Genomic DNA, 26349 nt, shown 5'->3' on the forward strand with positions numbered 1-26349 from the left:
AGAATATAGGGTCCTCTCGTGTTCGGGGAGTACATGCACCACGGTCCCTGAAAGCTGAGCTCGGCATGATTGCCCCCATGCCCGGCGAAAGCCTCTCGGGCTGAGTTTAAAGCAATGCCGGTTATTTTGAGGCGTGCAGTAGATTTTCTTAGTGGGCGCTTGGCATCCCGGATTTGGAGTTGGATTTGTGTCGGGGCCGAAATGCTCTTTTTGAGGCGTTTCGCCACTTTGTCCCACTGCCATGGCTTTGTAAAATTAGAAGGAATGAGCCGACAAATCGATCTAATGATGCCTAGACTTTTACATTGGGCAATTGACTTTCTGCGTTTCGCCTAATAGCACTCTTGACCAAAAAAAAATTATGATGCCTAAGCCATATTATGACACCGATGATCATGTTCATAACTCGGTAGATCAACATTGGCTCCACCACTTTATCTCACAACCCTATCCTATTTCTTGGACGCAACTCTAGGCCCTTGCATCGCACTCACCACGCCATGGATGAGCACCAGCGAAGGCCCTTCATTTGCGGCTAGGCACCTTGGCCAGGAATCTAGGCTGCCGGATTACTCAGGCTTGTGGTCTTATTCATCCAATCAAACAGCCGCTCTCCCCGCCTTTACTTTGTCCCCGGCACGAACAACTGGATCGTTGGTCTCCACATGATAGTTTTGGGAGCCTTGTGGCTCGCAGGAGCGAGGCTGTCCAATCCTGGAGCTGTGCCTCAGCCACTGCCCAGAATCCTCTGCTTTGGCTACGCGCCTTGGACCCTGAATCTCTTTCTGAGTTTAAAGATGTCTATTTCCTCTGGACCCTGGTCGTTTTATTTTGCACTTTCATGACTCTATGAGCTGAGCCAATGCGAGTAGTAGGACTGTCGCCTGGTACCTCTTGCTTTAAAGGAACGACTTTGTCATCTTACGCGACATGCCCGCAAAAGGGGGCTGGATGGCTTGGTCCGCCAAAAAGAAGGCTCTCATCTTCGGTTCTATCGGTCTTCTGATTATCGCTCTGGGTATCGGACTGGGGGTTGGCCTCGGACTAGGACTGAAGAACAGTGGCGGAGGTGGTGAAAATGAAGGAAGTGGAGGAAGTGGAAATGGTGGAACAGGAACAGACACTGGAAGCGGCAATGGCAATGGAAATGGCACGACAGGAGGAAACACCACAGCAATATGGCAACCGGAAGTGGGAACCAAATGGCAGATCGAGCTGCTTTACGTTTTGAACGACACATCAGTAGACGCGGACATCTACGACATTGACCTCTTCAACAATCCAAACTCAACAATCAAAAAACTTCAAGAGATGGGACGCAAAGTGATCTGCTATTTCTCAGCAGGTACCTATGAGGACTGGCGCAATGATGCAGATGAATTCAAGACCTCCGATCTGGGAGCCAGTCTTGATGATTGGCCTGGCGAGCAATGGCTCGACACAAACTCGGAAAACGTGCGGAAGATCATGCGACAGCGTCTCGACCTGGCTCAAGCAAAGGGCTGTGATGGTGTTGATCCTGACAACATCGACGGATACAACAATAAGAATGGTCTCGGATTAACCAAGGATGACGCCATCAGTTATGTAAAGTGGCTTGCTTCACAGACACATGGTCGAAACATGTCACTCGGGCTGAAGAATGGTGGTGCCATTATTGACTCGGTCATTGACAAGATGCAGTGGTCGGTGAATGAGCAATGTGCCGTTTATGAAGAATGTGATATTTACTCGGCCTTCATCAATGCCAGCAAACCGGTTTTCCACATCGAGTACCCCAAGGGAGATGATACTAACAGCAACAATAAAGTATCAACGAAGCAACTGAATTCGGCTTGCAATGCCGCTAGCTCCGGCAGTTTTTCTACGGTCATCAAGAATATGGACCTGGATAGTTGGGTCGAATACTGCTGATATTGAGTCTGTATAACATGTACTAATACCTCAAAATCATCTGATTTTTTATATCCCCAAGACTTGTCGCATTATTGATCGAAACATCAGGGAAAGTTGCCTTTTTTTCACTCGAATATAGAAGTGGATCAAGGTGAGGAATCCCTAAATTGTCCGCGGCCGGGGTCAACTTGCGACCCTTGGGACCCTTGGCAAGCTGGAAGGACCACAGTCCTGTCAGAGCACAATTGGTCAAGTTTCGAGGGGTTTCTTCGACTGTATGCAGATGGTGAGAAAATCTGCATTAGTGCACGGCATTGTTGCCTCCAGGGCCTCGTACATTACCGCCTCCAAGCAAATGCTGGCGCTAGTAATTTTTACAAGCTGGTAAGACATCCATCGGATTACCGGTAATTTTCCAAGGTGACTTGACTTGTCCATCTCATTTATAGACGCAGCTCTCACCGACCAATTGAATTAGACGTGTCAGAAAAACTCATCGGAGTAATTAACTTTGATTACTCCGTATACTTTGTCCTGCATCTCACGATATTCTACGAAACCATGGAAGGCTTCACGAGTTACAGGGGCCAAAGGGGAAGCTAGGACACTAGCTTGGGGGCGATCCTCCTGATAATCCCCAACTGCTGCAGGGAAAAGGAATTTCACCCGAGGAGACCTAGGCCGGTGAGCTCGTAGGGGCCTCTGGCTGGGTCTGGGTCTCCAAAAGAGAAAAAAAAAATGTATTAGCGGAGGAGTCTTTCCCGTGTACTAAAGCCGGAACCGCCGGGATGGGTGGATCCCACGATGGATCACATCGCGAAGCGATTTGAGCTTTAGACCGACGCCGCTCCGCAAACCAGATTGATCATTCCTATATCGAGAGAGCACAGGACAAAGAAAAGAAACCTGCAATGGGCGAGGCGTCGAGAGCGCTAAGATCGGCGCGCCCTAAATGAACCCCGAACGGATCTGCCCGGTTCCTGAACGCGAACCACGGGTACGGCTTTTGGATTGGTGGACGAGATGGAGTTTAGATTGATCAGGGCGGAATCGATGAGATAGACTCCATTACATCCATTTCTCCTCTCCTGGAGGACGATTATTTCCTAAACGGTCATGCAATCCTCCTTGACTATGTCTAGGTGCATATCGTGGGGCCAGGGAGAAAAATAGGCTTAAGCGAGGCTTGCCTCTTGCTCGGTTTGTTTGTCTTTTGCCAAGCACTTCTAGAACTCGTCCCCTCAGTCGCTGGCTCAAAATGGGTCTGATGTGTGGCTTGTTATCTGGTGGCTTTCACAAACCCCAGTGGCTCACAGGAAGGAACTCGAGATAGCAGGATATCTGAGTTGTGAATCGCGCATTGCTAATGGAATCTCAAGGCGGGCCCAAGCTATCTCAACTAGCGTGCCAGCGAACACGGAGTTTGCCTCTAGCCTCTATATGAAGCGCCACTAAAACACTGGTTCGCACTCGCCAACACCAGCCCCTCTTCCAGCCTCTCGATGTAGCCTAAAAGAGACGACCACGGGCGCTAATTCGACTAGTCAGGAGGGTGCCGTAATCCCTTCAGGGATTAAAACGGGATTCAAACCCAATGCGCTCGCTACTATCTTTGGGCTGCCAGCTATGACAGTGCGCAATACTCCTACTTGATTCGTTCATCGAACCCTTTCGAAAACTTTGGAGTAAGTTCCGGCTCGGGGGCAGACCGAGGAATCCTGCAGTTACATCGATGGGCAAGCGAAACTTCCCCTTTGGTCAACTAGATATTGGATTCCACGAGGGTGTGGCTTCAGCCACTTCTGTCGACGATTCAATGGTCAAGGACACAGGGATCGGCGATTGCATTTACAGGCACATGTAATGCTTATGCAGTAATCGGCAGGAACGAACTGTCGTGTAACCATGAATGACGTGAAGATGTTTTCTTTTTTCGGAAAATTAGGCAGTCGGGATTTGCAATCCACCCGGTCTTTCCATTGTTGTGATACTGCAGCGGGGACTCTACCCGTGCTGGCGGTTCCCCAACATGAAGGATCCCGGTCAAGTACCGTCCTCAAGTTTCAGTTGCGTTGGCTCGGGTTTGATGTTAAACTTGGACTGGCGACCAGAACCCAGACCGTATAGACCCGGTTTCCATGGTCCTGCATGTCTCACTGAGAACTAGGCGGGGCAAGCTGGTTGTTGAATATCATTACGGGTCTCGTAGGCTATGGGAATCATGTTGATTGGGGGGCGTCAACATAGCGTTGCATCTTTGCTGCACACAAGTCCTGTATACTAGGAAAATCCCAGATTATCACGGCACAGCCTGTCGATATGGTCGGCATATTACACCATGTCCACCATCGCCTACCAGAGAAATATGTTTCGGCCGGAGGCGCATATAGGTCTATATAGAGCTTTTTTATCGGAAATGCACGACCAGAACTACGTACACATTTGACAAGAATTGTCCCCCCAGTGGTTCTCGAGATCGATCGCGTCCGGTATCAAATACGGCACAATCATGAAAATTACAACAATACTGTTCCGGCCCACTTGGCCAGAAAAGGCAGACTGGACCGGGATCCCGTCGATTGGATTTCTTTTTTTGCCTTCTGATCCCAACATGTAACTAATTTTTAGCTTTGCGGTAAGGAAACAGGAGGGGTGAAAAGACTCCACAATGGAAAATTTCTCTCCCACGAGAAGCCGACCATGGATACATCCACATTTCCAATTGCTCCAAAGTTCGGCAGCTTTGGTCGAGAAAGATATCCGAAACTCTAATGATGCTCAAAAAATCGCTAAAATGATACACTCCGGTATGCGTACACGATATTCCAAATCAACAGATCGTGGAATATTCACGATTGGGTTCATACAATCTGAGCCGAAATCAGATCGACAAACTCGGCCCACTTCGACCCAAACTTAGCATAGTAATCGGTGCTAAGGTGGGTGATGAAAACCTCATCGGCAACCTCGCGGACCGTTTCGATTAGATTGCGTAGTTCCGACCCTTCCACACCCTCCGGCACAGAGTGGATCAAGACAGCGCGCTGGGTGCGATCTTTGCCCCGTATTGGCGTTAGTAGGTTAGCTCCATGCCGCTCCTGGAAGGTGCGGTAGGTCTCCTCGAACACGACGGTCGAATCTGCAGTGGACAGGTACCGGGAGTCAGGAACGGCGCCTGGGTTGTGGATGACCTGATCATGACATTTACATTAGCTCTGCAGCTGTTGATAGAACATCGCTTGGAACCTCCGAATGGGGTAATTGATATGCAGTATGGGGATCATGAGCTGCTACCCAGAAAAAGCAATGACTGCAATATATACGATACGATGTGCAGCTCTCCAATCCAACCGGCAGGGGAAGCCACGCGGGAACTGGGGCTTACAGTATCGGAGAAATATGACAGAGATGCAGGGGAGTGAGCCTTATTGTATGGCGAGCGACAACGCAGAGTGGATGGAGTAAGATCAGAAATTGCAAACTCACATAGGGATTCGAGCCAAGTCCATCGAGACCCTTGGTCAGTTGGGTCAAGTTTTGCAAGTAAGCCAAAGAGTGGACACTGTATTGCTGCGGTGTCTCATCGAAAAATATACCCCGAACGGCCAAATCGAGGTTGGCAGATTTAGTCGGCCATTCAGCGTAGGTTTTGATATCCCGGTACACTGCGGCTGCGTTGCGGGTTGTATAAGAGGTATGCACATAGCCTAGAAGCCGTACATTGGCGTACGACGAGAGGGTCGGGATGGCGCGAGTGTAGTTGGCATCGGGCAAGTCGTCGGGTCCTGGACCGTTACCAGGATTGATTACAATGGTAAAATTGACATTTGGGTGGGTGGAAATCCTGGTTGGCACTCAGTAACAGGTTTTTTTATTCTTTCCTTTTTTGCGACCGGCAATTTTCAACGCTTTTGTGGTCTGGGGCCATTGGAGCCCAAACATGAGAAATCTATACTGTGTACTCCGTGGTGAGGTACCAGTGGCTTGGGGTGCAGATTCTTTTTTTTTTTTTAGAACCGGGAGAGGGGCTAAGGATCATGGGCCGAATAGGAAAGGACAAACATACACATCTTCTAGCGGAGACCAGGCCCCGGGGCTAGGGTATATGTAGAGTGGCACGATGATTGTTGTTAGGCTCATATTGATTGAAGCTGACCACCGTAGAAGAGGATGACGATATTTAGAACGAAGATGAACTAGCGCCAAATTGAAGATTACTGGTTTGGGTCAGTCGGCTCACGTGCTTTTGGGGGTCTATAGTTGAACGAAAGACCAGAGTAAATTACAGGAGTATAGATCGAGAACACCATGGATTTCGAATAATACTTGGAATTGAGATTTTACCGTATACTTGGTGAGTTTTCTGGGTTAGAATGGGTATAACAATACAGAAGGACTTTTGTTTTCCGTCTAAGTCATTAGCGTCCTGCACTGGCTTTAGAACGATAGTCTCGACCATGTCTCGACCATGGCTAGGATGTGTAAGGTCCATCTCAATTCGTAATGCCGTCATTAGCCCCAGCTGAAGCCCTGAAGTACCCAGTCGATGCGCTTAGGGCAATCGGGCCGTGGAGAACATGTACCAAGGCCCCAGCCGCACATCTGGCCCACTGTCCACGGGGAGTCTTGTCTGTCTGCTATTTGGTCTATGCTTTTCTCGGCCGCCCCCATTTATTATTTTATTAATTCTTTATTGCCATTATTGTCACTTTCGTTTTTCTGTGGCTTATGCTCGGTGAATCTTCTTCCATCCATTTTCGCTGACGGGCATCACCTTTTGCCAAACCCAGGGTAGCGCTAGATAGAATCTAGAGCTGTGGGGCGACACAAGGGTTCTCTTCTCGCACTGTATAAATCTCGCATGGTCATCTCCCGGGTGCATTTCAGTTGTTTCAAGCGCATATAAGTTTTCGGGGGTGAATCCTCTGTATTGCCAAAGATTCGTTTCTGGCGCATTTTGACGCCCTGGTTGTCTGTCTATCCTTAGCACTCCAGTCCAATCTTGTTCATTATGGACAGTCGACGTCGTTCAGACACGAGTACTCCCGTGGAGGGTGACTCTCCAGACTTCGTGGATACTCCGGCAACGCAGGTTTCGGACCTCTTCGACCATTTTAATGAGCTGTTGCAGAGACTCCCCATCGAAAGTCCGTACATCCTGGTTACGGGCGGGCTAGGCTTCATTGGTAGCCACACGACATTAGAATTGCTCAAGGCCAATTATAATGTGATTGTCATCGATAATTTGAGCAACGCATTTGAGAATGTTCTCGACCGCATCGATCTTCTTGCCCGCAAATTCCATGAAAAGAATGGGACCGAAATGCCATCACTGCGGCTGCATGCTCATGATTTTCGAGACACATCGGCTCTCCAGACTCTTCTAGAGGAGTACCAAGTTCCCTCAAGATGGGGTATGGCGAAGTCGAAGATTGCAGGCGTGATTCACTTTGCCGCATACAAGGCTGTCGAAGAGAGTATCCGGAATCCATTGAAGTATTATGCCAATAATGTGAGCGGCCTAATTGACTTCGCAACAACGCTTGGAGATTTCGGTATCAAGACATTCGTATTCTCCTCTTCCGCCACTGTGTATGGCACTCTGGCCACTTCTGGCCTGCCATTGAAGGAGGAGCTTTGTGTTCACAAGGAGGAAGTATATACGGACAACACAGGAGCAGCACGACTTCTTCAACCCGGATGCACCGGTATCACCAATCCTTACGGACGCACCAAGTGGATCGGAGAGGCCATTTTAGCAGATCTTGCTGCTTCGGATCCAGAATGGACCATTGTTGCTCTGCGGTATTTCAACCCCGTCGGGTGTGACTCGTCTGGTCTTTTGGGCGAAGACCCCCGGCAAGTCCCAACAAACCTTCTTCCCGTGGTTGTCAAAGTAATGACTGGCCAGTATGCGGAGTTGTCAATGTTTGGAACCGACTGGGAGACCAAAGATGGCACGGCTGTCCGGGATTTCATTCACGTCACTGATCTGGCCCAGGGTCATATTGCAGCTCTCAAGGCGGCTAATGATGGTCAGTTGAGTGAAAATTTCCGCGCCTTCAACCTGGGCACTGGATCAGGACACTCTGTGCTGGAAGTGGCCACCACCATGGAGGCTGTCACCTCAAAGCCCATTCCCAGGAGAGCAGCAGATCGTCGTGCTGGTGATGTGGGGTCCTGTGTCGCTGTTGTCGATCGATCTTCAGATGAGCTTCAGTGGAAGACAGAGAAGTCACTGAAGGATGCTTGTCAGGATATTTGCAATTTCTTGGATGTCAGCGGCCTGTCTTCATAGGGCTTCATGATTCGTTTTCTATTTCTTTCATTTCAAGGGCTTGTCTGGGTTTTTGTTCCCTTTCTTAATTCTGATCTGCCCGACTGGAGGTAACTTGAAGTCCTGCAGGTGTACTTTTCAGCTTGATGCTTGTGCCTGTTTAATGTTCGGACTAGAGATGCATGTCGGTCCTTTGTGTTTTTTGTCATCGATACCACAGCGTTATTGTTATGTTTCGGAGTTTGTTTCATGCTTCCAATTTGTACCCAAAGATTGCCTTTCCATCGTCGCAGCGATCCAGTCTCTAGATATACTGGAAAGACTCAACGTTGTAGATCTGATGGTCTTTTCTCATTGACTCATTTTCAATATTCCCCATTCATTTTCAATCGACTCATTTTCTCATACTAATTCACTATTCGACGCGGCTGTTGCTGTGTGCTGTCCCAAATGATGTAAGGCGTTGACCATATGTATAAGATTTTGGTTTCAATTAGTCAATGAACGTTCAGCCTGAAGATTCGCAGCAGGCCTTTTTACATTAAAGGGGAGTGATAATGAAGAGTGAGTCTTGCAACCAGGAAGCTTGGAGCATTGAATTCCTTAAATGGAAGGAACCCGTTGAGGTGGCCACGTGACCCCTCCGGCTTGGCATCGGATCCGCGCCGCAAGTTTTCTGATTGAGTCTCCGCGCCAGCAACATTGCGATTATTCCACATTGACCTCGGTATACATCACCGTGGTTATTTCCAATTGACGCGAAAATGATCTGCAGAAGCTGCCGGACGAGCATGCTGTCTCGGCTACCACAGCAACAAGCCCTGACATGGACATCATCACCAGCACGCCAGCTTCCTCTGGTTCGCAGCCAATTCCGATTCTACAGTGATAAAGGCACCAACCCTCCCGTCAACCCCTCATCTCCTCCCAGTCCTCGCCAGCCCGTGGTCGGCGACGTCACTACCCCATCCGCTATCTCCTCCGCAACCCCCGGTATCTCCCAGCCGCTGAGCACCCCCGAGAGTGTCCACATTGATGTGAACCCCGGTGCCACAAAGCCCGTTGTCGAGCGCCCACCGAGTAGTTGCCCCGCTGGCACTAAGCTGAACGGCCTGAATTATTTCAAGAACAAGCCCGAGGTTCTTGCGAAGGAGGACCATGAGTACCCCGACTGGTTGTGGGATCTTTTGGGTGATTCAAGCAAGTCAGCCAAGGCCGAAAAGGGCGGAGTTGACCCCAGCAGTACGTTGGACTATTACTATGCGTTTTCTGCTTCCTCATACTAATGTGACTCCAGCCCTGAACAAGAAGCAACGGAAGCGCTATGAGAAGAAACTCGCCGCCCGCGTTGGTGTTCTCCCTCCTAAGATCCCTGCCCACCACCACGCCCACGACATTACGCCAGCATCATACAACCGTGAAGGGGTCCCCGAGGGTGGATTCACCGATGCCACCGAGAGTGTGGACCAGCGTACCGAGGTCACCAAGAGTGCTCGCCAGGCCCGGCGGAAGGCCATCAAGGAATCCAACTTCTTGCGTGGCCTGTAAACATCCGATTGAGCGTATTTGTTTCGCTATAGGCGTCGACCTTTGGTCTTTGAAGCAGCGGGCTCCTCATTTTGAAGCGGTGTTTTGACTAGATTGGCCTGCCCATTCCCATCGCCGCGGTGGACACATAAAACAGGTCCAGCCTCCGGCATGTATTATTATGTCGATTTGATTTCTCCATTGTGCTATATATTCAATGATTTTTGATCTTCACATCACTCCAGCTCCACTGCACTCCATATTGACATACTAACCCACAGTCTTAAGCATCCTGCGGTATCGGCCACTCCTTCTCCTCGCCCTGTCCCTCCAACCAGGGCAAGGTAGCATCCCACAAAGCTCGAAACTCCCCGTCACCCAAGCCCATAAATTTCTCCCAGATCTCACGATCAAATCGGTGGAAAAATGCCAGGAGACACGCGAAGGAAAGATCCGCATAACTAGCCGTCTCCCCTTCGAAGAAAGGACCTTTTTTCCCTTCTCTCCCCTTCAACATCTTGATCAACGTCTCACAACCCTTCTCCATTGTTTCCCACATCTCCGCAATCTCCCCCTCATCTGTCGGCCGGACCTCCGCCAATGGCTTTCCAAAGGACTCAGACCTCGTTCGTACAAAATACTCCTGTCCCCGCGGATCGAGGTGCTCCGGCACGCTGGGGATAATGAGCGTCCGAACCGCCGGTCCCAGAGCCAAGGTGAGCTTGTTGACCGCAAGGAAGAGCGCATAGCTAGCGTCGCCCGACGGGAACAGCGGACGATCGGGAAACACGTGGTCCAGATGCTCGACAATGGGGAGAGAGTCCATCATTGCGCCTTGGTGGTCGAGTATAGATTCATGTACGATTGCGGGGAGGGTATACGCATGGCCGACTTTATTGGGTTCGACACCGAACCCTTTCATCAAGGGCGCGATGTCTGGGTAGGAGACCCAGCTTTGGGTATACGGGATGCTCTTGAAGTTAAGCACCGCCCGTACTTTTAGAGTATTGGGGGACCAGGATTTGTATGCACCTGGTGCCTCGTTAGCCGTGCTTCCTCATTGGCTTGGACTTGCGGGGTACGGACCTGGGAGGGTCGAGGTGATGTCGAAGAAGTGGACGGGCTTTGTGTTAGTCATGATGGGTAATAGATCGAGTTGAGTATTCCTGTATAGTTGGATACTGTAATGTTTGTATGCTTTAGAGAAATTGAAACCATGAATGTTTCCAGGAATTGCAATTTATAATGTGGAGCTCATGGATTTGGATTTCTCAGCAAATGAATAGGCTTTAGTCCCTTTTAGTCCCGGTCTTATCATGCATCAAGCTCGGAAGGGCAATCTGGAATTGATCCTGAAACATGAAAACCTCATAATATGCTTCATGATATGGCCTTGAAGAAATCTGGTCCAGCCCTAAGGCTGAGTATATGCCAAGCTCTATATCGGGGCTCACAAATGGAGCCACGTCTTAAGAAAGTGGAGAGTCGATCACGTACACACGTGTCGCATGTTAATCCTTTTGCCTAAGTTCATTCTTCTCCCTAGAACCTACCTTGTGCTCTACAAAATTCAAGATCATCAACACTAATATCTACTCTGAGTCTGGGGATCAACCCTGCATCCCCCTGAATCTCTACTGCGGGGCAGCTCGCAAGTACCAATAAGCACACCGCAAGTATCAACCTTGCACAACCCCACCAAACTCCCAGGGAACAAGGCTTTGTCAAAGCACCATATCGCATTCAAGATCTGATTGCAATCAGACTGTACCACAAATATTTGCGATAATGCAAAGAGTCGAGAGCCTCGTGGAACGAGCGCGTCATCTATCGCTCCACCCAACCACAGAAACACCTCTAGACACATTCCACTCAACAGTCGATAGTCATCTGCAGAAGATCTACGAGTCACTTTCCACACAGAAAGTCACAAGCGTTGACTTCTTCAACCATATCCAGCGAGATGAGAGTTCTCCTGAGGGTCAACTTGACCCGTTGAGCTCGCTGGATGCGTTTCGCGCGTACATGAAAAATCCTGCTTCCCGTGCGCTGGGTGAAGCAAAGGAAATGGATCTTTCGGCGCCTATTTCGGATTATTATGTTTCCTCCAGTCATAATACGTATTTGACAGGGAACCAGCTGTATAGTGATGCTGCGGCGAGTGCGTATACGTCGGTATGTAGATTAGTCTTAGAAATGTGGGATCTAGCTAACTGGATTCAGGTACTTCTACATGGATGTCGATCTGTTGAGATTGATGTGTGGGATGGTGAGCCGAAGGATGCGGATTCCGATGGGGAGACTAGTTGTAGCGAGTCTTCGGACAATGAAGTGAAGAAATCGACTTTGAAATCCAGACTAAAGGCGACAATCAAGTCTAAACTCGGCAGTGAAGAGAAAGCCGCCAAGGAGCTTTTAGACGAGAAGTTGCATCGGAAGAGCTCCACGCCTGCAAATGTAAGTGCCAGTAACGAACAGACCGTCGCACCTGTGCTGGAGCCTCGCGTTTTGCACGGGCATACTCTCACTAAGGGAACATCCTTCCGCGAGATCTGTTATGCAATCCGTGATGCTGCGTTTGTGAACAGTGATCTGCCTGTGATCATTAGTTTCGAAGTTCATGCATGCTTGGAGCAACAGCAGATGATGGTTGATATTGTCAATGATGCGTGGAAGGGTCTTCTAGTCGAGGTACCATCGGACGTGGAACCTGCTAAGCTGCCCACATTAGGGGAATTGAAGCGGAAAATTTTGATCAAGACCAAGTCCACGCCTCTGCAACAAGCAGATCTGAAGGCTGAGCTAGAGGAAGCGTCCGAACCTTCGGCCGAAGCCAGTGATCAGTCTGTGGACGCGCAACAAAAGCCCGCGAAGCCCTCCAAGATCCTGGAGGCTCTCGCCAAGTTAGCTGTATACACGCGAGCGTATCACTTCACCCGCTTCGACCAGCCAGGTATGAGCTAGATCAGTTATTCAACACACATGCAACCAAATACTAACTCTTTCCATAGAGGCGAAAGTTCCCCACGTCTTCTCCTTATCCGAAAGGGCAGCCCGCGACGCACACACAAACTACCGCGACGCCTTATTCGAACACAACCGCTGCTCACTGATGCGAATCTACCCGTATGCGCTCCGTGTAACATCCTCAAACCTGGACCCGGCCTTCCACTGGCGCCGCGGTGCCCAGCTGGTTGCCTTGAACTGGCAAAACCTCGACAAGGGTATGATGTTGAATCACGGCATGTTCGCCGGAACCCAAGGCTGGGCCCTCAAGCCTCGGGGGTACCGTAGCTCCGAGGGCCCCGCGGACTCGATTACGCGAACCAACATCGAATTGAAAATCGAGGTCTTCGCAGGCCAGGACCTTGCGCTCCCGCAGAACCACTCGGAAAAGGGATTTAAGCCCTACGTCGTTTGCCAACTGCATGTTGAGGAGCCCGAGGGTCCTGCTGCAGCGGACCGGGACGATGCGAGCGATGATACAGACAAGAGTAGTTATCGGCGTCACACGAAGACGGCATCAGGTAGGAATCCAGATTTCGAGGCGCAGGGGTTGGTTTTTCCCACCGTTGTGGGTGTTGTTGAGGAGCTCAGTTTCGTTCGGTGAGTTCTCCACCTCTCTTTCTCGTACTCTTATTCGGTTTCTCGTTGTTCTTGGCTGCTGCTCTCTTTGCATTTCCTCCTCATTCGATGCACGTTGTCTTGCGTGCATATGTATGACGGTTCGTGTGGGGCTAGCGGCCTGCATTTCTTCAGCTACTTCCCGCCTGCTATTTATGAACTGGAACAGGGGACTGTGCAGTAGTTTCGTGCTACCAGAATGCCTCTGTGTTACTATGCTTTGTTGCCTTGGGAAATCTGCGACACCGTTCAAACTCCCCAACTTCCCCACATCGACATTTGCGCAGTTGAGATGTTGTCTGTCATGTGCATCGGCTGACTTTTAAATTCTGCTAGGTTTAAAATCAAGGACGACGAGTTTGTACGGGACTCGTTGGCTGCGTGGGCATGTATCCGTCTCGACCAGCTGCGGGAAGGATATCGATTTATCCATCTCCATGATAGCACCGGGTTAAATGCAGGGGGTGTCCTATTGGTGCGGATCAGCAAACGAATTTCCTAGTCGCACAAGGATGGGCGATAGCAGTTTGATAGGCCTTTTCTTTCTTGATCGCAATTATTCGATAGGGCATTGGGCGTTGATGGAATTCAGGCATCAATGCTGCCTCACAATTACACAACATAGTGTCATCTCTGTAATAAAAAGAAAAGAAAAAGCAAATAAAAATAAAAATAAAGGGCCGAGCAACACGGACTACCGCTCTTCAGACGCAGCAGGGGAAGGATGGGGGCGCCTCGCATAATCTTTGACGGACGGATACAGCGCATATATGTACCTCGACAGTCTGGGAACTTTGCACCAAATATACCGGACAATTGCAGAGCAGATCTTGTTACGCGCATATGCGCAACGTGGTCAGTCTTGTACTCGCGATCACGTTAGCCGACATCGGCATCAGATCGAGTCATTCTCATTTTCGGAGATCAGATGGTGGTTAGGCCCTCGGGCATGCAAGGGGGCATCATTTTCATGCTCCGCGGATATGCTGTAGTGCCACAGACCCCGGATCCCCTGTGAAGATCCCTTGACTGCAGACAAAACTGCATGGCACTTCCACGGGCGTGGCTATCTTCCAGAAGGCAGCCTGGGATGCAAACATCAGGAGGTCAGGATCTGATATGATGCGATGCGATGCGGTATGTACGGCTAGGTGGTCTGGAATTGATGGATCCGCAGCTTTCTGCGAGCTATAGGGGTACATGGACTTGATAGTAACTGGTTAAACCATCGGGAAGGCTGGGTAAAGAAAACCCTGTAGCTGTGTTGAAATAGGGATGGATCCCGAAGTTTGGGGATGGTTTTGGAAACGTGGATAGCCAGACTCTCGGGCCACTTGGACAGCAGGAGGTGGATTGCATATATAAGCAAACAAGAAAGTTCTCCTGCATGATGCGCGCCATTAAGCCCCACTGGGTGGTTTGCCATGCAAGTTGGGGCTGTTGATCCTGTCCAGAAGGGAGTTCGCAATCAAGAAAAATCAATCACGGAACCAAGATTCTGGTATTGTTGCCCACTGTAACACGGATTGACCGAGTCCAATCAGCCCAAGATCACCGCCAAGGGCCATGCATCAAATTGATCAACAAGAGTGGGGCGAAGCAGAAGGACCGGTAAATGCTCCGATTTTGGCGATGATAAGGTTATTAGAGAACCATCCTGCTCGTCAGGGGTATAGAGCTCCCATTGTCGCTGTGACTGTGACTCGACGGACAGGCATTGAAGCAAAGGAAGTAAAGCCCGTTGTTTCCTCTTTTAACTTCGAGCGGGTGGAGTGGTTCACGCATCCCGTGACAGCTACACGGACAAAGAGGCATGCATGCCACGATTGGACGGGAGAGGGAAAACAAAGAACGAAACGACGATCTTAAACTAGGCTCAGGCCAGTGCATCGATGCACCAATAATCGGAGATCATCGAAGACGACCTATCGCATGCGCAAATGATTGCAGGATGTCAGAAAAGAACGGACAAATCACGGTTGATTGACTGCGACCGAGGCTGACCGAGCGGGTCCTAGCGATCTGGGGCAACGGATACGTCAACTTTTGCTTCTTTGCTGGGACTGCAGCAATCTCGGATCTTCCGCCTTCTTGCCTGTTTCTTCGGTCTCATTTCCATTCATGGTAATGGGTCACCATGCAATGACCCGCTTGACGAGTCTCCTGTAGGTTTGTATGAAGACAAAATCACATCCCATCACACCCATAGCAAACAAGAGCGAACACCCCTCCCGAAGGGCTATGAATTTCATGATTGGCTCCGATCGTGGTGGCGTTTGGCTTCGAAATTACTCCATGTTCAGCTGTGTAGAAATGGATCGATCGTCAGGGAGAAGCTTTTCGTGTACGGGAACTTCCGAATGTCGACTCACCGTGTTTCCTTTCTTTTTCGATTTTGAATTTTGAATTCCTTAGCTTCGATCCTTGTCTCTGTTCTATCCCCATTCGGTCCGGTGTCCTTTTCATGCCTTATAAGGGCTGCCTGCCCTGGATCGACTTCTTCCTTAACCTCCAAGTCCAAGCTTCACCTTGAGCCCTCGAATCAATTTCCCCTCCAAGCCACTCCATATTTTCATTTCCTCTCAGACTCAGCATGTCTCCGTCATGTGTCCCCAAGGGCTCGAGCTCACCAGCAGTCAACAAGGTTTGTCCATCATCCCAAACCCATACTCCTGGGACGAACACCTATAATCTAACATGTGGGTCAGATGCCCGGTGTCCGCTGCCCAAACTGTCAAGCAAAGGGCCAGGAAGTATGGGTGATTCCCGGCAAAAGCTGTCACATCTGCTCAACGCCATGCGCATGATGCCTGCCTGGATACATCTTGGTCGATCAAGATTGTCACCCGAGTAAAAAAAGCTCGCTTTGGAATGACCACCCGTCAGGGATTTCCGACGAGCTGCGATATCAGTTTTTTCGATTTCAGCGACATTTTCAATAGTGGATCTCAAGAGCACGGGCTTGTATACAGTCATGGGGTTACTGGTCATTTTTCTGGAAAACAACGTTCTTGGGAATGGATTTGGTGTTATGCGATTCTACGAATTACGATATACTTTCAACGGATTGTTCTCGGATGTCTTTAAGGTCCAATATACATGAAACTGTTTTTAGCATTTTTAGCGGTCTATCATTTCTTCTAGAATCTATCATCCGCGTCGTACTTTGTTCACGACGCAGGTACTTTTGTCTTTGTACGTGTGACGTCATTTGTATTAATAACCGGGACTCGCTCCTCCTACCGTGACATGCTAATCCAGATCTCGTGTAGTCAGTTACTCTACGAAAGTTGTCCTTATAAAGCTTATGCGACTGCGGAAAGGCGAGACAATGGAGAAATATCCGATCGGAACTCGTTCGGAGAGTGAGCGTCTGGTACGCGAGTGGGGTTTCCAACATGTCTTCACTTGGTCAGACGGGAGGTAAGTGTACAGCCGTTTATGAAGACATAGAGACTAAATAGAGACTAACTGCACTTCAGTAATGCCTACTATTCTCCTCATACTCATGGTGGCCTGACTACTCATCTCATCCGTCGTGGCTCAATGACGGTGGCCTATCCGGAAGACAAGGTCAAGAATGGCCGAGAGGCCAAGGAGACCTTTGGCGTTGGCGCTCGAGTAGATGTACCGGCAGGAAAGGTTCATGAAGTATGGATTGGAGACGAGGGATGTGAATATGTAATTGGAGAATAATTACTGGTATCTTTTGATACTAGATAAATCGGATCCAGATCCGAGTGGGATATACAAATGTGGATGTGTTAATGAACGAAACGGAAATCAACTCTATAAAGAAAGTAAGCGACTGGCATATGAATTATATCAACCTTTGAACGTACCTTTTATTGCCCAAGTGGCTATTCTCGGCGACATAGCGCTCCCTCTCTTCGCTTGACATGTTGTCCCAGATAGCAGCGTTTTGCCTAATGATGGTTAGTACGAGGTCATCACATCAGAGGGGCAACAACATACTTGTTTCGCCATACATAGTACATTTTGGCCGCAATAAACAACAGCCCACTCCAAACCGCAACACCAATCAACGCAGCATTGCCAGTGCGATAGTACGGCTTGTCGCTGGCTTGGTAGACATTATTACCGATGATATTGCTGACCTGAACCGACATGTTGTATAGCGCAGTAGCAACCGTTCGTGTCCTTACTGTCCCTGCATTACGTGAGGCCATCGCCACAATTATCGCGTGAACGTACGGCATAGAGAGCAGCAACACGATTAGAGCCCATCGAGCCCAGGTACTGGCTCCGTCTGGAAGCACTTCCAGAGCGATCAGAAGGACTAGCGCCCAAAATTCGGCAAAGACACCTAGGAGGAGACGCTGATTGAATCTTTCGGAGACCCACGTAATCCACAACAGGTTCACGATGAAGATCACATAGGCGGGGATGGTCAGTAGGTTGGTGTGGAAAGTACCGAAGCCCAGCGATTTCAGTTCTAGACTGATATAGCTGGCGGTGGGTACAGTGGGAATCATCCAGCTCAGGCCCAGGATGTAAATGATCCACATATCGTAGTCCTTGAGCGCGCTCCAAAGCATCTTGGGAGTAACCGCCTGGCGGTTGTGCATGCCTCCCTTACTAGGGTCATCGCGCAAGATACGGTTAACCATGATTTTCTCTTCACGCTCATTAAACCAGCCATTTTTGCCACGGAACCATCCAGCGGTCTGCGTTGGAGATGCGGGCATCCAGACTGCGGCGATGAGTCCAATCACACCGGTAATCAGACCCTCGAAGGCAAACAGGTATCGCCAACCACCTGTTCCTTCCGAGTTTCGAATGTGCAAGAATCCGTATGCGAGAAATGCGCTGACAATTGAAGTTCCTTGGTAGGAAACCCAGAAGTAGCTGAGACGGATAGGCAGTTCCTTGGTTTTGTACCAGAAAGATAGGAAAAGGATAGTATCCGGGATGCTGCGATATGTCAGTGATGAGTAGGAAATGATGTCAATGGTCACTTACAATCCACCTTCCAAAAGACCGAGCATCGCTCTGCAAGCGTAGTAGCCACTCTTATTCTTTACGAAGGCTTGGCAGGCTGCAATCAAACTCCAAGAGACCATTTGGATGGGAATCCAGCGGTCGGGGCCGACCCATTTAGAGATCAATTGAGATGGCAATTCAGCGAAAAGAAAAGTCAAGAGAAAGATTGTTTGGCCGGTGTTATAGTTGTTTGTTGTCAGGCCTAAGTCTGCCAACATGTTGTCGGAAGTGGCTTGAACCACATTACCACGGTCCAGCTGGAGAGCGAAAAATGTCATGCAGGCAAATGTACAGATCCGCCAGTCGATCTGAAGATACCAGTTAGCGAGCCTCGGAAATTGAAGTTTGTTCCAACACGATCATACCTTCCGGACAACTGCCTTCTCTTCCTCTTCGGTCCATTCGAATTCTGGATCCCAGCGGTGATACCCTTCATAGCTCTCAATAGGCTTATAGTACCGGGGATCCTCTGTAGTATCGAACGCACAATCAACGTTCTTGACAGTCCCACGTCGGTCCTCTATCGAAGAAGCAGAAGCGGAATCACTTGTCGAGTGGACCTTAGTGCTATCCTTAGTATCATAGTCCGGAGCCTCACCAGGCCCGATGTCCTTCACCTTCTCGCCGGTCATATTGTAGGACGTTCGAATGCGATCGGAGATGGTAATCTGGAAATGATCTGGAAAAGGTTCAGAACTGCACAATGCGCTCAGAAGAGACGGGCTTCCAGCTTCTATAAAGGTGGAGAATTTTTACTTCTGACATGAAGCCTTCATGGGCGTCTATCACGCCATTTCGTGGATTTTACTTGGCTTGCACGTTTGCGCGCTGGGTGGGTATGAGGGCAGCATGGCGTGTCCTGATCTTATGCAGGGCTATAGTTCCCCTCAGAGATAGGAAGGTGCCGAGCTGCTCACTCACGAGGTCCTGATGGCTTCCAACCCCACTCTGTGAGTCTAAGGTGTATACTGTAGAAGCATTTGGGAATCCACATTACGATTAATATACGAGGAATCCTCGGATCCTATGGTTATCACTATAGCGATCACAACGTTTCCAGGTAAATAAAAACATTCAATGATTCAGACGAGAACCGACCTGAGTGCTATCTCAAGAGGTTTTTTTGCATTAGGAATTTGCCAAGATCACGCAAAAGTGAAAGAAGTGACGTTAGTTTGGACGAGTAGCGGATGTCGCTCTATCAAGCCCCACTAGTCCCCATAGCCTGGAGCACCAAGTCCGGATTTATTTCCTATATGTAAGAGTGTGTTTAGCAGTACGTTGGCTAGAGTTTTATGTCATTTTTCATTGGCTCCTACCTAGCAGATCTATCGACAGTATCCATGGATCCTCGGTACGTCTCCGAGGTTCAGCAACTATGTTTCGCTGATACCAAGTTCTAGGAGACGCGCATACATAGAATTCCTCGTATCGGTATACAGTAAATATACATATGAGGACATTTCAAAAGGTTCACGTTTTCCCTGAAGTCAAACCCCAAACGAAGCCGAAAAGTCGGCAAGTTCGCGCAACAAAAGTTGTATATCACGTCATCACCAATCATGAGGCCCGGAAAAGGAGCCTTTTCAACATAACTCTCGCAAAGCCGACATTAAACCCCGGATTTCCTCCAGTGATAGTTTGCACGTCATCAGATAACACGTAGTTGACGAATCAGAGATCTTATGGCCGCACGTCATCTTCGCACGCCATTCACAGAAATCATGAGGACTTCTAGATCTCCATGTCAAGTCTGGGAGTTGATGCCGAGACCCCGCATCGACCTGCTTCAGGCACTGATATACTGACTACCTTCTACTTTGACTCGGGCGAGTCATGAACCCCGCATGGCGCAATCTGTATCATCGGAAACATACCGCCGATAGTATATAGTGCGCAATTCTCGCTTCATGTAATTGGAGTTGGCTTTGAGAATAAACATACATATATCCTCTCGAACATTTACTGTAGGAGGACATTGGAGCCTGAGATCGTCGAGATGGCCCCTTCAGTTACCGAGACCGTCGGACTTCGCTCCGCGACATTCACCGTGCCCCTCAAGACCGATACAGGCCATAACAAAGAGAATCTCATTGGATACAAGTATGAGAAAGAGGCCGAGCTCAACGGCACAGACAAGATTGCTCCAGCCTCATACCCCAACTATCTTCCCGTGTGGGATAATGAAACAGAGAGGTACACCAATACACGAATGAACGGCCTTGATCACGTATTCCTGACATCGCTTCGATAGATACCCACCTCTAACTCTTTTCGAGCACTACGATCACGGCAAAGATGCAGATCCGAGCTTCCCCGACTTGTTCCCAAAAGGCCAAGCCGAGGTCGACGATATCACACCCTTCATTGGCACAGAAGTCAAAGGCGTACAACTGAGCAAGCTGTCCAAAGCAGGCAAAGATCAGCTCGCACTCTTCGTCGCTCAGCGCCGAGTCGTCGGTATGTACCAATCCAACAAGTCAATGACTGGTCACTAATGATCGACAGCCTTCCGTGACCAAGACTTCGCCTCCCTCCCAATTCAAGAAGCAGTCGATTATGTCGGCTACTTCGGCCGCCATCACATCCACCAAACATCTGGCGCACCAAAAGGCTTCCCGGAAATTCATCTCGTCTTCCGTGGTGCTGACGACCGCACTGGTGGAAAGTTCCTCGAACAGCGCACAAATACAATTACTTGGCACAGTGATGTGACTTTTGAGAAGCAGCCGCCTGGCACTACCTTCTTGTATGTACTAGACGGGCCGTCGACTGGCGGAGATACGCTTTTCGGAGATATGGTGCAGGCTTATAAGCGGCTTTCGCCGGATTTTCGAAAGCGATTGCATGGTTTGAGGGCTGTGCATTCGGGGGTTGAGCAGGTGAATGCTAGCTTGAATGGAGGTGGGATCGCGAGACGGGATCCTGTTACTTCGGAGCATCCCATTGTTAGGACACACCCCGTTACTGGGGAGAAGGCTCTTTATGTGAATCCGCAGTGTACGTTTTTCCCCTTTGAGTGTGCGGGTAACTCTCTGGCTAATACTAATGGATTGATGCTTAGTCACTCGGTATATCGTCGGGTATAAGAAGGAGGAGTCAGATTATCTGCTCAAGTTCTTGTTTGATCATGTGGCTCTTTCGCAGGATCTTCAGACCCGTATTCGTTGGAAAGCTGGTACTGTTGTGGTTTGGGATGTGAGTAGCCCATTTCTTATTTTAGATCATATACTGACTAGGGTAGAACCGTTTGGCTTGTCACTCTGCTGTTTTCGATTGGGAGGATGGTCAGAGGAGGCACATTGCTCGTCTGACGCCACAGGCGGAACAGCCCTACGAGACACCGTTCGAAGGATGAAAGAGAGTAGATGGATGAATGACTGGAGTTTGAATGTTTATGTACTAAATCGAAAGCACGACGTAATTCATATCTTTGCCCTGGAGAAAACCGATAGTAGTATCATGGTTTACAATTCCGTCTTCCTCTCCCACTCCTCCTCCTCCTCTTCCCGCTCCATCTTTTCCCGGTCTATCTTTTCCCACTCCTTCTCCTCCTCGGTCTTTTCCCCCTTTTGCTGTATATGATAAGCAGGATGGTCTCTGTATGTAGTTTTATTGCTCTCAGGATCCACCATTTCACCTGGCAATGACTTTGGAGGGACATCATCTTCGACCCAGCGGATTAAAGTATCCAGCGCAGTCTTGGGTAAAGCACCTGGACCACTAAAGCAATGTCCTACACCTGGAACTTCAAAGTGACGGTAATACTCATCAACTCTGGGATCCAGAGCACGCACTCGATCATAATAGTCACTTGTGCCACGCATGGGGATTACCTCGTCAATGTTGCCGTGCCAACTGATCATTTTACCACCGGAACGCTCAAGTCCAGATAGATCTGGGTCATCGGTTTCAATTATGGACCGATACCAATTTTGCGACTCGTGGAACAGGTCATAGAATTCCTCTCGTGTGATACTGGAGAGGTCATAGTTGGGATCTTTCTTAAGGAAGAACTTCACCCATTCTCCTGCAAGAAAGAATGGAAGGGCGGTGCATTTATTATCCGAGTCGCATTGTGAATTGGCGACTATGGTGAGTGGAGAACCGGGAGTAAAGCCATACCACAAGAACTCCCCATCCTTTGAGCGAGGGCCTGCCCAGATACGTTGGACAACGTCTGCATCATCGGAAGAGATGACTATCTCAGAACTGTCGCAATCGACCTTTTGCCCCACGATGTCAAATGGGTCAAATGTACACTTTCGGTAGTCATCGACGACGCCGTCAACAACACCGTCTAACCCATCACAAGCCTCGATTGCTGCAGCGGTAAACTTTTCGAGAACACAAACCGGTACAGGTGAGCTCGCAGTTTTCATGACCACGTAAGCCCAGATTTCTGCCATGATGAACGTGCCGAAGTTTATAGCTGGGCAGCTCGAGAGATATCCGTCATAAGCGGTGGGATAGCGCTGCGCCAGCATCATCGCTTGTCGACCGCCAGTGGAACAGCCAGCAAAGTAAGAGAACTTGGGCTCCGATTTATAAAAAGAAGCCGCGATAGCCTTGCCAATGCCGGAAGTTTCGTATAATGCAACATGTGCAAAATTGTTCAGAGCGTAAAGGTCAACATTCCCTGGACTATTAAGAGCCCACTCCCCCACTCCTATGAGGTTGGGATCATGTCCTCCATCTGTATTCACAGCTGCATAACCACTCGCAACGGCGTTCAGAAGATTATCGTCGCTTGGCAGTCGGGTTCCAAACCCACCGCCGCCAAGGCCGAGAAGGCGGTTATTCCAATTTTCGAGTGGGAGAAAGACTTGTGTTGCTATTTTGTCTCCTTGTCCAGGGTGTGTATAGGTGACAGTGACATTGCAGAAGCTGAAAAGGTCATCTGTCTCTGGCAGTGGGTTCAACTGTAATACTGGAGGGGGGTTCGATTGATTGAAAACTGGATTCGCGGTGATTGAGAGTATCTCGGTACCAAAAAGGACGGGTTTTGATATAGCTGCTGAGCTGCAACTTGAGCTCAAATCAGCTGAAGCGAGTACGAAAGGAGTCAACAAGGCAGCCGCCCAGAGCGGGCTGCGAGGACTTGACATGCCGGTACAGGCTTGATGAAGAACCAAACAAAGATATCAGTTATATGGATTTTACAAAATAAGGAAATGAACAGAAGAATTGGACAAGTGAGAGAGTAAGCAAATCAATGAATTGCCAGGAGCTATAGCCCGGCTTATGACTTTCAAGGCGGGGAATCACCGTGGACGCCGCTGAATGGCCTGCTCCACCAGCGCTAACGGTGCCGAGGCCGAGCTAAGTATCGTAGTCAACATTCTCCACCTTTGCTGGGCCAATGCTATATCCCACGGCACAACACTGCCCACGAGGCTGCGAGTATCTAACACGTGATTGACACCCCTGCCAATCATTTCCAAATTGTCAGTATCTGGGTGGCCTAATCCCCAACAGATGCAATATGAAGGGGCCAAATGACCGGTCAACCGTTTATGACCGGATGAAGTAAAATTCAATGATTCGGCAATGATCGAGTATGATTCAATGATCATACGAAGAAAGTAGACTTGAACAACATAAAGGTCGATGCTGAGATACCCCATTGACGTTGCCTAGATAAACTGCCATACATGACCGGCTACTATTGAATGGAAGATTATGAAGGACAACTAGTATCTTGTAGGACTGGTAACCACTCCGGTATCATTATTTTGATGTAGCTCGGCTATAGCGATCCAAAAGTCCAACGGTCCACTCGTTGAATTGTCTCGCCGAGAGAGGCAGCATCTGATTGCTATGCGTCAATGCAGCAGACAAGGCTTGGAAAATCATTGAAGGAAGTTCCAGCTCCTCTAGAGACAGAGGGGACGGTCTACCCATGTCACGATTCAGTATTGAATCAACATCCTCCGTTGTCTGATAAAACACTTTCATCGCTTGTTGTGCATTGACACTGTATCCTGAATTGGAGTTGGAATAGCGAAGATCTGGGTTGAAGACCCAAAGCTAATACTGAATTAGTAAGGTTGTCCACGCAATGGTGAGGAAATAGATGTACCAGAAGTCCACTCTTTTGTCCACAGTGGACTACGAATCTCCGTGCGCTTTCTCGCTCAATTAGTTCGAGTAATTGTGCTGCGACGATGATTTCGGCGGGGTGGCTTTGCCACTGCTCTTCGGAATCCTCGGGGCCGTTGGTATTTAGAGCCACGTTCGCCTTCAGCAGGCGCCATCCATTAGCAGTGGGATCCTCCATGCCGATGATTGCGTTGCAAGATACACAGTCCAATGTTCTTTGTTGAGCTGGCGTAGGATTTGATTTTGCTTCCTCTTCATTCCCCTATAGAACATGGCATGTCAGCAGGTGAAGCTGAAGAATACGTAGGAACAAGATTATTTTGCGTAATTATAATTGAATTTCAGATCAGTGCAATACATTGAAGGCTAGGCCTATCAGACATGGAAAAATTCTGGCCACATGGGATGTGCCTTTCCGTCTTCATGTCAATCCCACTTCTCTGGGAAAGGCAGCCCCAGACCGTCATTGGAGACTGAAAGGGTACGAAGAAGGTTCGAATTAGTTGGCAGCTAGAGCAAGCCCAAGGTAAGCGATGAAGAACGAGATCCATCTAACTGGAGAGGATGACTGAACCGCAAAGCTTTGACAAGGGTTGAACTGCTTACCTACCAACTCGAATCCGGAATAGCTGGGTATCGATATAGGGCAATAGTATCGAAGGCCACAACATTGAACGAAATGGTCTCCTTCTAAGTTGCCCAGATCAAGGGTATCATAGCAAATTAAAGAAAGACGGATTATAAAAATAGTGCAGGGGGTAACATTTACAGGCGGATCGATCTCACCTTTTTTAATCCCACGCAATCTGATTCTGCAAGCAAGAACGTAGCCACATCGATGAGAACATTTCCAGGAATGGCTTCAACGCGGCTACCAGCTCCGTATCCTTTTATCTGAGCATTCTGTTCCTCAATCTTAAGTGCCGCATTGGCTTCGGATTTGGGGTCATCCTCGTGGGGATCCGGCTTGTGGCAGTGCCAGAAGTCCATCATCTCGGCCCAGTTCCCACTTGGAAGATCCTTCCACGTCCACCCTGCAGTGTGATTCTGTCCCTCAATTGACAGATTCGGAGGGCCAGAAGCATCCAAGAAGTGGGTTCCACAAGTACGGCATCGAATGCGAGTCGATGTTGACATATCAGCCGCCGTCCAGGGTTCATGGTCATCGGTCAGTTCATCTTTCAACATTAGAGTCGGGTCAGTCGGGTCGATCTGCATTCTAAACGAGTAGTCATAGCTCGCGTCTGTGGGTTGTTTGGTTGGGGCCATGTTGGTATTCAATATCCGGCGAGAGGCATCGCTGACACGCGCCGGTAACTTGATCGTCTCCGTTACATTATGGAGAGGTTCTGGTAAAGAAACCGTGACTGCCTTGCGAGATTCCGAGAGCTGTATTTGTGGTCGAATCGCATGGAGAGCTGGTTTGCGAGGAATCGAGATGTAGAGGGTGATTTGACGAATGTTAGGGAGAAGTTCAGCGTGCAGATAGAGGGACACGTCTCCATCTGTCTGCAGTGATTCCTTGGACATGTCCACTGGCAAACCTAGAACCGTCAATTGCTGGACCATGCGGTTTGAGCAGGAGAAGGCAGTGGCCTCGCGCAAACGCGGTCCTCAACAAACAGCACAAATTCAATCACGTGGTTAGGCGTCATTTCAGATGTGGCTAGGCCACATTGGGTCATCAATTAGATTTGCGGACATAAAAAGCGGACAAAAGAAAGGGAGAAAAATCAACAAAAAAGAAGGCTGGACGAATCCAGTTCTGATGGTTCCAGAGGGGGTCGAACCCTCGACTTTGGCGTTATTAGCACCACACTCTAACCAACTGAGTTATGGAACCGTTGATGAAAGTGTGGCATTTTGTGCGTTAAGAGGGGCAACTGTGGATCTCGCTTGAGTCATCCCCACAAGCTTGG

The 26349-nt window shown here is 49.1% G+C and overlaps 11 protein-coding genes across 11 annotated transcripts; 6 read left to right on the plus strand and 5 right to left on the minus strand.

Moving 5' to 3' along the window:
* Window positions 1–930: 930 nt before the first annotated feature.
* On the plus strand, window positions 931–1914 carry N7484_007563 (endo alpha-1,4 polygalactosaminidase; the record flags this gene model as incomplete). The annotated part of the gene is made up of 1 exon (XM_057117950.1): window positions 931–1914. The coding sequence occupies one exon, from the start codon at window positions 931–933 to the stop codon at window positions 1912–1914; it is 984 nt and encodes a 327-aa protein (XP_056970985.1).
* Window positions 1915–4763: 2849 nt separating this feature from the next.
* Window positions 4764–6036, minus strand: N7484_007564 (spherulation-specific family 4 protein; the record flags this gene model as incomplete). Its single annotated transcript, XM_057117951.1, has 3 exons — window positions 4764–5087; window positions 5383–5740; window positions 5963–6036. Coding segments are annotated over 3 exons (756 nt in total), but the record flags the coding sequence as incomplete, so codon positions are not given.
* An 871-nt stretch (window positions 6037–6907) lies between these two features.
* N7484_007565 (NAD-dependent epimerase/dehydratase family protein) lies at window positions 6908–8194 on the plus strand (the record flags this gene model as incomplete). Its single annotated transcript, XM_057117952.1, has 1 exon — window positions 6908–8194. One exon carries the CDS (start codon window positions 6908–6910, stop codon window positions 8192–8194), a length of 1287 nt encoding a protein of 428 aa, XP_056970987.1.
* Window positions 8195–8937: 743 nt separating this feature from the next.
* On the plus strand, window positions 8938–9721 carry N7484_007566 (mitochondrial 54S ribosomal protein mL54; the record flags this gene model as incomplete). Its single annotated transcript, XM_057117953.1, has 2 exons — window positions 8938–9415; window positions 9471–9721. 2 exons carry the CDS (start codon window positions 8938–8940, stop codon window positions 9719–9721), a joined length of 729 nt encoding a protein of 242 aa, XP_056970988.1.
* Window positions 9722–9983: 262 nt separating this feature from the next.
* Window positions 9984–10838, minus strand: N7484_007567 (glutathione S-transferase family protein; the record flags this gene model as incomplete). Its single annotated transcript, XM_057117954.1, has 2 exons — window positions 9984–10732; window positions 10787–10838. The coding sequence occupies 2 exons, from the start codon at window positions 10836–10838 to the stop codon at window positions 9984–9986; spliced, it is 801 nt and encodes a 266-aa protein (XP_056970989.1).
* A 650-nt stretch (window positions 10839–11488) lies between these two features.
* N7484_007568 (putative phosphoinositide-specific phospholipase C) lies at window positions 11489–13826 on the plus strand (the record flags this gene model as incomplete). Its single annotated transcript, XM_057117955.1, has 4 exons — window positions 11489–11875; window positions 11924–12653; window positions 12712–13306; window positions 13661–13826. The coding sequence occupies 4 exons, from the start codon at window positions 11489–11491 to the stop codon at window positions 13824–13826; spliced, it is 1878 nt and encodes a 625-aa protein (XP_056970990.1).
* A 2829-nt stretch (window positions 13827–16655) lies between these two features.
* On the plus strand, window positions 16656–17020 carry N7484_007569 (uncharacterized protein; the record flags this gene model as incomplete). The annotated part of the gene is made up of 2 exons (XM_057117956.1): window positions 16656–16747; window positions 16807–17020. 2 exons carry the CDS (start codon window positions 16656–16658, stop codon window positions 17018–17020), a joined length of 306 nt encoding a protein of 101 aa, XP_056970991.1.
* A 68-nt stretch (window positions 17021–17088) lies between these two features.
* N7484_007570 (putative transporter) lies at window positions 17089–18960 on the minus strand (the record flags this gene model as incomplete). Its single annotated transcript, XM_057117957.1, has 5 exons — window positions 17089–17113; window positions 17167–17250; window positions 17300–18259; window positions 18308–18636; window positions 18694–18960. 5 exons carry the CDS (start codon window positions 18958–18960, stop codon window positions 17089–17091), a joined length of 1665 nt encoding a protein of 554 aa, XP_056970992.1.
* Window positions 18961–20327: 1367 nt separating this feature from the next.
* N7484_007571 (TauD/TfdA dioxygenase family protein) lies at window positions 20328–21686 on the plus strand (the record flags this gene model as incomplete). The annotated part of the gene is made up of 5 exons (XM_057117958.1): window positions 20328–20524; window positions 20583–20788; window positions 20837–21328; window positions 21393–21526; window positions 21573–21686. 5 exons carry the CDS (start codon window positions 20328–20330, stop codon window positions 21684–21686), a joined length of 1143 nt encoding a protein of 380 aa, XP_056970993.1.
* Window positions 21687–21795: 109 nt separating this feature from the next.
* Window positions 21796–23436, minus strand: N7484_007572 (Tannase feruloyl esterase; the record flags this gene model as incomplete). Its single annotated transcript, XM_057117959.1, has 1 exon — window positions 21796–23436. The coding sequence occupies one exon, from the start codon at window positions 23434–23436 to the stop codon at window positions 21796–21798; it is 1641 nt and encodes a 546-aa protein (XP_056970994.1).
* Window positions 23437–24058: 622 nt separating this feature from the next.
* N7484_007573 (HECT-type E3 ubiquitin transferase) lies at window positions 24059–25999 on the minus strand (the record flags this gene model as incomplete). The annotated part of the gene is made up of 3 exons (XM_057117960.1): window positions 24059–24358; window positions 24411–24692; window positions 25217–25999. 3 exons carry the CDS (start codon window positions 25997–25999, stop codon window positions 24059–24061), a joined length of 1365 nt encoding a protein of 454 aa, XP_056970995.1.
* Between the last annotated feature and the right edge of the window lie 350 nt (window positions 26000–26349).

Source organism: Penicillium longicatenatum (genome assembly GCF_028827895.1).
Source record: "Penicillium longicatenatum strain IBT 33135 chromosome Unknown contig_4_segment0_segment0, whole genome shotgun sequence".
Lineage (NCBI taxonomy): Eukaryota > Fungi > Ascomycota > Eurotiomycetes > Eurotiales > Aspergillaceae > Penicillium > Penicillium longicatenatum.